Raw genomic sequence first — 11,327 nt, 5'->3', positions numbered from 1 at the left:
GCATCGTAATATCTAACACATTAGACAGTTTAGTTTTGAAAATTTCCTTTTCGCTTTAATACAACACTAGTCATTTTCATTTAGAAATTAGTTGGTCAGCTCATTTGGTCCAGCATGTGCGTGCATTTGGTCTGAAGTTCCATTTTGTATTTCAGCCGGCAAAATGACTGATAATTTACTTGATTCACAACTTATATAATAAATACTCATGCATTTCTCAGTATTCATCTTCATATCTCCTAATCTCATCTTGTAAAGTTAGCCCAATGGCCACTTCGTTCTCAATTGAACAAGAAATATATTTAGAGGGTTATGATGGATTTTGCAGAAAAATGGCTAAAAACATAAATTTGGTTGCCGTATTACGAAGGGGGGCAATTATTCGGACTACTTGTGGACAAATTCTCTCTCCACAAAATATTAAGTGGTTTTCAAGCGACACGTTAATGTATGATATGGCACTTATTATATTCTCAAATACAATTATATATTGACACACACACACACATATATATTGGCATGAAATGAATCAAATAAAAAATAAATAAATAAATTACCTTGATATCTTCCTCCTCCTCATGCTCGAAATGCCCAGATCTCTTCTTCCTCTCTCATCCACAATCACGGACGCTGCGTCTAGGCCGGTGTGGAGAGAGCCAACCTGGAGGATTGACCACGAAGATGAGATTGCGGCGCCGAGAGGCAGACAGAGCCATGGCGCATTGCTCTGCACTTCCGTCACCAGTCATGGACTAGTGACATCACCAGTTGGGCACTAGTCTGCACTCGCGTTGCTTTGTAATCATGTCACCGCGTCTAGGCAGCCAGTGGACAAGCTAGGCTCGCAAGTGATGCCGACCCTTGTCCATGGCTGTCATCAGTGTCGTTCGGCCGAATTTGTAGTAGCGCCCAAGTCCACATATGGAAATTCAGGCGCTCACAGCCAAGGCTCCATCGTACATGTCATCTAAACCGTTGACAAGATCTAAAGCAATGTCCACCTTTAGATTTGGAAATATGGGTGCTTGTGGGCAATGCTCCGTTGGCGTCATCTAAACCCGCTCCTTCGTCGCTCGTGTTTCAAGGCTGGCCATGGATGGAGGCAGAAGAGAAAGGTTAATGGAGGCGAAACACAGAGTAAAATCAAAATTTCCAGTTTTTTATTTGATTTCAAGTCAGATCCATGTGGCAACTTATAATTGACGTGAATAAATAAACGCATGCTACATCAGCTGCTAATTTGGAACTCTGGATCCGTTGAATATTTTCGCTTCTCAATTACTCTTGAAAATGCGTTTGGGTCTTAGATAGATCTCAGTTTAAGATTGTCCCAACATCAATCATGGACACCAATTTCAGATTGACCTTTCCTTTACGGGACATTTCTCACACTATTTCAAAATTCATTTCATAAATCAATAACATTTCAAAATGTTTGTGATTAACATTTTCCAAATCATTTTAGAAATCATCTTATAGATCAGTTTGCAACACATATATAAACTTTCACAATATTTTCAGCAAAAGAACAATTCAAGTGCCAAAACTTGGCACAAAAAGACATTTAAATGCTAAAAATTAGGAAATTGATATTTAAGTGTCATTTAAAAAAAAAAAAATGGGACACTTGAATACCACATCCAATGAACTTGTCAAAAAACTCACGTGACAATTTTTTATTAATTTTTCTCGCTTACATGGCTTGCCGGAAGGCTGACTCAACAAATAAACATTAAAACAATGTCGTTTTGGTACAATTCGAAATTTAATATGAAAATTAATTAAATTAAATTTAAAATCAAATAAATAAATAAATAAAATAGGGAAGGGAGGATTGCCGCCGCCACCTGTTCATCTTCCTCCTCCCTTACTTTTTTTTTTTTTTTTTAAATTTGGTTTTAAATTTAATTTAATTTAATTAATTTTTATATTAATTATTTACCACATCAGCACCAAAATGACATTGTTTTGACACTTTTTAGCCACATCGAGTGCAAAACGACATTGTTTTGCACTGGGTTCACTGGAAATTCGCTACGTCAGCATTTTAGCCGAATTTTCTCACCGTTGTGACTTAACTCGATCCATTTTGCTCCGATTTTGACACTTAAGTATCACTTTTCTAATTTTTGCACTTAAATGTTCCTTCATGCCAAATTTTAGCACTCCATGTGTCATTGTGTATGTTTCTCAAACCGTTCTCAAAAAATCGAAGAGCAGTAAATGCCCACTACATATTTTCATGCAATAAAAATGTTATTTCAGTTTCAAACATGAAATCACAAACTCAAAGAATAAATAACAACACTCATTTCGAAATGCCTACGATCAAACAACGTAGTTATATGCGTTGACAATCTCATAATCCCAACAGTTAAACAAGAATCAACATCAAAATCAAGTGAAATACCACAACAAGTACGAAACAATTATACTAAGCTGAAACGCTTATGAAATGACGCCTATGCACTAAGGGAACTCTCATCCAAAACAGATTTTCAAAGTTATCTGCAACACAGATCTTGAGTCCAAAATTCAATCACATCATAACTCTCCCCATTGAATCCCATTTCAAGTGAGCTTACAATAAAAAGGAGGATATTTTGAAACACTAGAACACTCGTAGCCTGGTTGACTCAAAATTGAGCCCAAAACGGTCAAAAATCGACCCGAAAGCCATCAGTCATGCACTGTTCATCACTGGAGCCAATTTCAAAATTTTCTTTCAAGTAAATTGTAAGTCCAAATCAAATTCCATAAAATCTTATGGCTCCACAGCACTCTAAAATATATATATATATTTGCGTACCTTTGTAAGTCAACGATTCTTAATCAAACCTCCTAGTTCAAAATTCACAAAGCCCCAAATTTGTACCCTAACCCAAAAAATTACTCTGATTAGATAAATGAAGGATGTGAATATTGACCGAACATTGCAATATATGATTAAATCGATTGGACGAGGTGTTCACGGCGCAAAACCCTCTTCTTTCTCTTTCCCTTTTTTCCTCTTCTTTCTTCTTTTCTTCTTTTCTTTTCTCTCTCTTCCTCTCTCCCTCTCCTTTTCCTTTCTCTTTTTCTTTGGGCTCCACACATGTTGACCATGTCAAAATAAAAAGGGCAACTCTTGCGGTATCCATCTTAAACTTTGTCTTTACCATGTAATTGCAAAAAGAAGAACACAAACTTTGGTTTGTCATTGTCCTTTAACAAAAATATTAGACTAAGAAAAATTTAATCAAAAGGAACCAAACATTCTTAAAATGATAGGCTATGAGCTATAACAAAATTTGATTTAAATTACTCACCTTTTTCTAAAGTAGCAAGCACGAAAGTAACCATGTGATAATGAATCTAAGAAGAAACTCCTGGGTTAGGACATATTTGTAGCTTGAAATTACCATTGTATCATTTCAACTTTAGTCAATAACCATTTGATAATGTTATGGGCAAATTCTAGCCGATTCTGCTCACTTTTATTATACAGTTGCAAGCAATGACTAAAATGGTGGGGTCAAATGAAAATTGTCCTATCTTGAGTTTTGTCAAAAAGTTTTTCCGTAAGCTTATTGAGCACTGACAAAGAAAATAACGCAAATTTCAACATACTGTCTTTCTCGTGCTACTTGTAATTATAGATCGAATTCAATTTTTAGCCCTTCCCTTATGTTTGAAATCCTGGATGAAGAGAGTGATGAGAAAACTTCAACCGAAAATCGCAAGAAAAAGTACATTTAAATTTCCACTCTTTCCCTTCTATTTTCTCTCATTTTTGAAATATGAACCGTGTCTCCTCGAGTCTTTCAAAAGAGAGGATTACTTTCTTGCCCATCGAAAGGTCTTGCTTCCGACTTGGATGCCCGTTTCGCAGATGCTTCCGTATTGCGGTGTGATGTATGCACATAGGTGTGGTTCCCTCCTCCCAATGGCTTTAGATTCCGAAAACTGTTCAGACAACCATTAAAGTCATACGAGAACGTGAAAATGACTAGGCAGCCATCGCATGCGTCGCCCTCTCTCCGACCCGCGCAGCCGCAGGAGGAGGAGAGAATCATTTTGCTTTGGCACTCACTCTCTCTCTGTACCTTTACTCATCTTCATTTCATATAAATTATAGACAATAATTTGATAAAGATTGTTCCAGGACAAGATCGCTAAGGCCTTATAAAAAGAGCCCAGAACCCACCGTCATTCGCCACATTTTGTTCGGCGTTTAGTTCTTGAGGGGAAAAAGAGGAAAGTAGAGCAAGCAATCATGGTGATGAAGGTCCATGGAGGCGTCGCCTCCACCGCAACGATGCGGGTCTTCGCTACCCTCTACGAGAAGAACCTTGAGTTCGAGTTCGTCCCGGTCGACCTGCGAGCTGGCGAGCACAAGAAGGAGCCCTTCCTCGCCCTCAACGTAAGTCTCCGTCCCTGCGCACCATTTGTTGGACGGTAATCCTCGCTGATTTCTGATCTTGGGGTCGGATCTAACGTTTCTCGATCTCTCCTTGCAGCCTTTCGGTCAAGTCCCAGCCTTTGAGGACGGAGATTTGAAGCTGTTCGGTGAGTCGTTCTATTAATAATAGGTTGTCTTCTGTGAGCATGATGAAAGATGAAAGTATTACTCGAAGGTTCTGATTTGATGGCTGATAGATAGTCTGACCGTGATTAAAGATCAAGTGTGTAGTTAATTTTTGCGTGTTCAATCGGTCGACTGAACGAGTAAACAACTCTGCGAAATATATTTGTATTTAAATTATGCACTTTGTGGCGGCAGAATCAAGGGCAATTACTGGATACATTGCTCATGCGTACGCGGACAAGGGCACTCCGCTCGTCTGTGAGGGCAAACCCATGGCGACGGTTGGTGTGTGGATGGAGGTCGAGGCCCACCAGTTTGACACCTTGGCGTCGAAGCTGCAGTGGGAGCTCGTGTACAAGCCGATGTTCGGCATGGCCATGGACGCTGCTGTAGTTGAGGAGAACGAGCCCAAGCTCGCCAAGGTCCTCGATGTCTACGAGGCCCGGCTGAGCCAGTCCAAGTACTTGGGCTGCGACTGCTTCACGCTCGCTGACCTCCACCACCTCCCGACCCTGACCAACCTGATGGGGACGCCATTGAAGAAGCTGTTCGACGCCCGCCCCAAGGTGAGCGCGTGGGTGGCCGACATCATGGCCCGGCCTGCTTGGGCCAAGGTTCTTGCCATGAGGAGCCAGAAGTGAAGCAAATGTTCTAGTTTAAATTATCTGGTGTTGGGGGGGAATAACACTAGACCTTTTCTCCCCTCTTATTATGTGAGTTTACAACTGTATTTTGTTGTTGGTTTTGTCCTTCTTTGGTCAATGTTTTATGTGGGAGTTGGATGAACTTATATGGGATTTTCTCTGAAGAGTCGTCTTCAATCATCAAAGTTGGAGATGATGATAAGGCTGGTGCTTTGTGGTTGTCTACTATGAGCAATATATATTGGACATATGCAGAGTTATGTTTTATGAGTCATTGGCTTATGTCTCGTCTGTTTATTTTTGTTGAAGTGAATAATTGTTGCAGGTGCTACTATTGTGTCTGCTGATGAAGCCCTGTCCTTACATTATCTCTATGAAATGGCCTGCAGTTTCATAGCCACTTTCCCTGCCAATCACAAAAGTTTTACCCACTTTCATTTGTTAAAGTATCATTGAAGTTCACCAGGCAATATACGTGCATGAGTATAGCTTTATACAAATTTTCCATATTTCTCCTCAACATTCTTTCACTGGTGCAGTTTCTAGAGTTTGAGAGCTAAGAGAGAGAGGTCAATTTTTTTTTAAAAGTACTCCCATACCTACTTATCCAATTAATACTTATATTTGCGAGTTGGATAATAGGAATCAAGTCGAGAGGGGTGAGAGAATTAATCCCATACATAACTTCAAATGAAGACCTATGATGTATTTTAGAAAGCCATTATAAGTTAATTCGACATGTGCAAGTTTCATATTGTGGTTCTTGAAAGTCTTACTCACCATACTATGAAAGAGAGTGGTAAGAATGTGCTCATTTGACTTCGTTAGCCATCCGTTTGGTGATGACAAGTGGTATAAGATAGAAGTTTGGTACCAAGAATCCTCCGTAGGGTCTTCCAAAAGTAACTCAAGAATTTGGAATCACAATTTGATACATTAGTTTTGGGAGCTCTATTAAGGCAAATGATCTCCTTGCAATATATACTACAATGAAGAGGGAAGCATCATTCATCTTGTGACACGAAATATAATAAGCCTTTTAGAAAATTGAACATCCACAACTATATTTTCATCATTTCCCCTTACGTGTTTTTGAAGAGCCACAATGACATTCATACATCCTCCCGGGGTCACGATGGAAACAAAAGTGAAGTATAAATCTTTTTATGGATGTGATACCTTGCTTGACAAGTTGAACACATCAGAATGATAGTATGCATATCCCCATTCTTCTTGGACCAATAAAAAAGGTTCTTGCAGGACTTCAACAGTTGTTAATATCAAAGTGGCCAGCCAATCCTCCTCCATGTATTTCTCAGATCAGTAATTCTCTTAAGGAACTCTTTGACATACAAAGCTTATTATTTCTAAAGAAGAACCTTTCTTGGATTGTATAAACACCTCTGGATGAAAACTCTAGATCCTCCTAATAGAGTTCTTTCATCAAATTGAAGCTAACAACCAAGTCGAGTAGTAAGCATTGAATATTTGCTTGATAGAGCATATGCTACATCGTTAGTGTTGTCAGGTCTATATTTTGAGACAAAAGAAAAGAATTGAAGAAAGTCTACCTATTTGACATGTCTCGAATTGAGCTTGTGCTAGCCACTAATGTACTTGAGAACCTCATGATCAAAGCAAACATCTGGTTGTCTATGCCTCAAGTAATGATTCCAACAATCAAATGCTCTCATAATGGCATAGAATCCTTTCATAAGAGCATCTTAACCTGTCAACTTTTCATTGAAATATGCCAGAGGTTTGGGACTTGGATTGGGACAACCCAATGCCAACTCCACTTTCCTCATTCTATTTCAAAAACTTCATGAAAATCTGGAAGAGCAAAGATAGGAGAATTACAAACTTTTGTTTGATGACTTTAAGGGCATTGTAGGTGGCCTCGAACCATTCGAGAGATCCCTTTTTCATGTGTTCAGCAATAAGAGCCGTGATTGTGCTAAAGTGCTTCACAAAACAAGTAAGCATATTTCCTGCTAGACAATAGAATATGTTGACAAGGGGAGGAATTTATCAAATAAATCATTGGTAGAAAGAGTCTAGATCATGAAAACTCATCAAATTAGAAATGGATTTTGGAACCAGTCACGTCTACATTGTCCTGTCTTTAATTTGTCTACAAAAGTTCCATCTTTAAAAACCGCACAACCAAGGAATTTAATTTTAAAAAGATGAACTGGCACTCTTTCGGCTTGGCATCTAACTTTGTTTCCTCATAACTTCAAAGATTTGTCTTAATGGAGACATTTATTCTTCCTCGTTCTTGCTATAAAACAAGGATATTATCAAGTAGCCAACCACAAAGCAACTAGTAAATGGGCGAAGGACTATATTCATAAGTTTCATGAAGGTGATCGGAGCATTAGATGTTGGAAATTTTCAATAATATGGACTTACATTAATTAATTGATTTTATATTTTAAATAATTGAGTTAATATATATCCCAATATTTGTTAAACCCTTAAGTGATCTTATTATATTGGATTTTGACATATATTAATAACAGCCTAGTTGAGTAGCAAAATATAGGCAATTGTGTTTAATTGAAGCCCGTAATGGGAGAGGCTCAATTGACACACTATTGATTAGGATTTGTTAGATCCCCTCTCTAGTCTATAAAAGGGTAGGTTATGCCTATTAGTCGCTTAATCCTATTAAAAGTTGTTATACTAAAATAAGTCATATAGAGGAAGATCTAGCATTCCAATAGATCTCTGATTATAAATAGATTGATATATTTTTATTCAAGTGAAGCAATGGTTCAAATAGGTATGTTTTAATTCCGTTGTGCATATCGATTTTGGTGTTTCACAGTCATATGTAGATTTGCTTGTTCTTGATTAATTAGTTATTTATGCGGATAATTTTCTACATGTGGTATTAGAGCATGTCATATATGATTGTAGAACCCAAAATTATTTTTTTAATGAACAAGTTTGAAATTTTTTTTGAACCGAATATTGTCGTTATTTTTTCATGTGGATTTTTAGATCAATTGACTCTAAAACCGTAGGGTTTTTGTTCTACATGTCAAGATTTTCCAACCATATATAACTTGTATAGTTTCGTTGAGAATTGGGCGAGAATTTTGAATTTGAAATTTTAGGGTTTATACCTTGAAAAAGTCCTAGAATTTTTAAATTACTTGCAATTGAATGATATTTGTTATAAATTGTCGCATGAGTATTGTTATATATATTAGAATCTTTTGGTTGCATTAAGGTGAGTTTTTTTGGGCTTAAACTTGAGAAAACCGAGTTTCAACCATGGGTGTTAGATCAGAAATTTTGAAGCTTGAATATGGATGATTTTTTTCTTTCTTCATTTGTTCTTCATTTAATTCACTCTAGTCAAATTATATTGATGTTAAAAGTAAGACCCATGGAAAAATTTCATCAAAAACAACCTTAATAAGTTTTTTTTTTTTTAGGTTCGGGTCGAAATTGGGTCGTGTGACCCGATTTGCAAAATTTCAAGACCTTGCTAGAGGTTGAAGAAGACCTCTAGCCAGGCTAAGGCTAATTTATGGGTGTAAGCCCAATTTTTTTTTTTTTTTTTCTGTTGTTCTGGAACATGGATTCAATTCTATTAGCTGAGCCTAACGCGGCTATCCTTTGGCCCACCCGTTCCAAGCCGAGAGTTGGACCATGGAGCCCGTGTGAAAGCTTGGGCGTCGTGTAGCACTAAAGAGGAGGGGACCGCGTGGGCCGGGGGAAGGCTTGGGCTTCGTGTGGCCTTAGTCTTTGTGAGCCTTAGAGAGGAGACTTGATCCGTGCGATTCAAGCAAAGGCTTGGGCTGTGTGGGTCCAATGGGTTTGTTTTCTAATTTTCTTTTAATATGCCTAATTTTAATTTAACAAAAATTTGGTATGATTAATTATAATTTAGGCATATTTAAATATCTATTTGGAATTATTTATTGTTATCCATATTTAATTACATGAAAAATATGGAATAAAAAAAATTAAAAATTAAAAATTGTGGCAAAAATTGTTGTTTGATAAATACAATATGATCTTGGGAAACATATGTCGTAAAGTGCTTCATATTGTTGGATGAATTTTGGACATTGATTAACTAGAACATCATATATAAATTTCTTTTGGAGTTCCTATTGATTAAAATTAGTATATACAATTACTCGCCCAAAAGTATTATTGTGTATATTAATTTGAAAAATTGCATGAAGATTAATTCCCAATTTAAAAGATGGGGATGTATAATTGAAAAATATTTATCTAGCCAAAAGGGATAAATTTTTTGAAAATTATATATAATTCCCTTCTATATTGATATAATAGATATGATTGAAGGGGATGTATGACTCAAAAGTTCTATCTTCCTAAAGGGGATAAATTTTTAGAGTTATGTGTAATTCTCCTCTATGTTGTGATAATGGAGTTGTGATAATGGAGATGTATAATTTAAAGGTCTTGTTTGCACAAAACGAATAAGTTCTTGATGATTATATGTAATTCTCCTTATCGTTTTTATATATTGTTATTATGGAGATTTATAATTTAAAGGATTTGTCTACCCAAAGGAGATGGATCTTTGACAATTATATGTAATTTTTCTTATTGTCTCTTTATAAACTTCATGTTGTGGAAAATAATAATACATTGTACACTCTGCCCAAAGAGGGGTTTATAATGTACTAATTATTTTTGTTAAATTGCTTATTACCCATAATTAATCTTATTGCATTATGTGTGATAAACAATTACCTTTACTGTAAACAACAACAATGACACAATTGAAATGTTAACTAGATCAAACTTCAAGATATAGAAGTAAGACATAGAGTTTGCTCTTATAATTGTGGATATGAACTTGGCTCTGTGTGAGGATGAACCTTCCAAGCCCAATGATCAAAATACTGCAAATCAAAAGGCTCATTATACTAGATGGGAAAAATCCAACCAACTAAGCCTCATTGCTATGAAGAGGTCTATTGCTAAGCATCTCATTAGTGATTTGCTGGAAGATAAGAATGTGAGATAATTCCTTGAAGTAATGGGAGAAAGATATAGAGTCTTAGATAAGGCTAAAGTTGGGAACTTGCTGAGTGAGTTAACAAATATGAGATATGATGCTGCTATGGGTGTTAGAGAATTTACATTAAAGATGGCCCATATTCAGTCTAAACGTAAGGCCCATGACATTGTCCTTTCTAAAGATTATGTTGTGCATCACGCCTTAAATGTTATGCCAGCTGAATTTAGCTAGATTAAGATTGATTATAGCGCTTAGAATGAGACATGGAGCATCAATGCCTTGATTACCAAATATGTGATTGAGGAGGATAAGTTAAAGAATGAGAAGTATGAATCCACCTACTTAATTGCCAATGCCAAGTTGAGTTCATTTAGAGGAAAATGGAAGCCTAAAATGTCAAATGCTCATGATCCAAAGAAAGGCCAAGACTTCAAGAAAAATGGGAATCATGGAAGAAATTGAGATAATAATTTCAAGTGTTTTCACTGCAAGAAACAGGGTCAAAATAAAGCCAATTGCTACAAGTTCAAAGTTTGGCTAAAAGCAAAATAAGAAAGTCACCAAGGTGAGTTGTTGGTTTTTTTTAATCAAATCTAGTTGATGTTCCTTTGAATTCTTGATCACTTGCTTTTGGTGCTACTGTTCATGTAACTACTAATTTACAGGTCTTACAAATATAAGGAATCAAAGTTTGAGAAAGTCAAAGTTTAAAGTTGGAAACGATGTTGGAGTTGATGTGGAGCGCATAGGAACAATTGTTTTGAATTTAGACTTTGGTTTTCAGCTTATTTTGAATAATTTTTTTTTATGTTCATGGTTTTAGGAGAAATTTGATATCTCTTTCTTTGCTTGACAAAGTTGGATATTGTCTTTATTTTGCAAATAAAAGAGTGGATTTGAGTTATGATTCCAAAATAATTGAGAATTGTGTTTTGTCTGATGGATTATATCAATTATCCTTTTCTCCCAATAGACCATATTGTTCTTTCAATGTCGAGAATAAAGTTGCTAAGAGATCCTTAATCAAAGAAAGATTTTCATTATTACGGCATAAGTGATTAGGGCATATCTCTAAAGAAAGGGTAAAGTGACTCATCAA

The 11,327-nt window shown here is 36.4% G+C and overlaps 1 protein-coding gene across 1 annotated transcript; it reads left to right on the top strand.

The window, feature by feature from the left end:
* The first annotated feature begins 4,144 nt into the window (after positions 1-4,144).
* Positions 4,145-5,493, top strand: LOC104456801 (glutathione S-transferase). The gene is made up of 3 exons (XM_010071658.3): positions 4,145-4,402; positions 4,500-4,548; positions 4,763-5,493. Exons 1-3 carry the CDS (start codon positions 4,256-4,258, stop codon positions 5,206-5,208), a joined length of 642 nt encoding a protein of 213 aa, XP_010069960.2. The 5' UTR covers positions 4,145-4,255; the 3' UTR covers positions 5,209-5,493.
* Positions 5,494-11,327: the final 5,834 nt, after the last annotated feature.

Source organism: Eucalyptus grandis, chromosome 8 (assembly GCF_016545825.1).
Source record: "Eucalyptus grandis isolate ANBG69807.140 chromosome 8, ASM1654582v1, whole genome shotgun sequence".
Taxonomy (NCBI): Eukaryota; Viridiplantae; Streptophyta; class Magnoliopsida; order Myrtales; family Myrtaceae; genus Eucalyptus; species Eucalyptus grandis.
The sequence above is the reverse complement of the archived record's forward strand: the minus strand, read 5'-3'. Positions and strand labels throughout refer to the sequence as shown.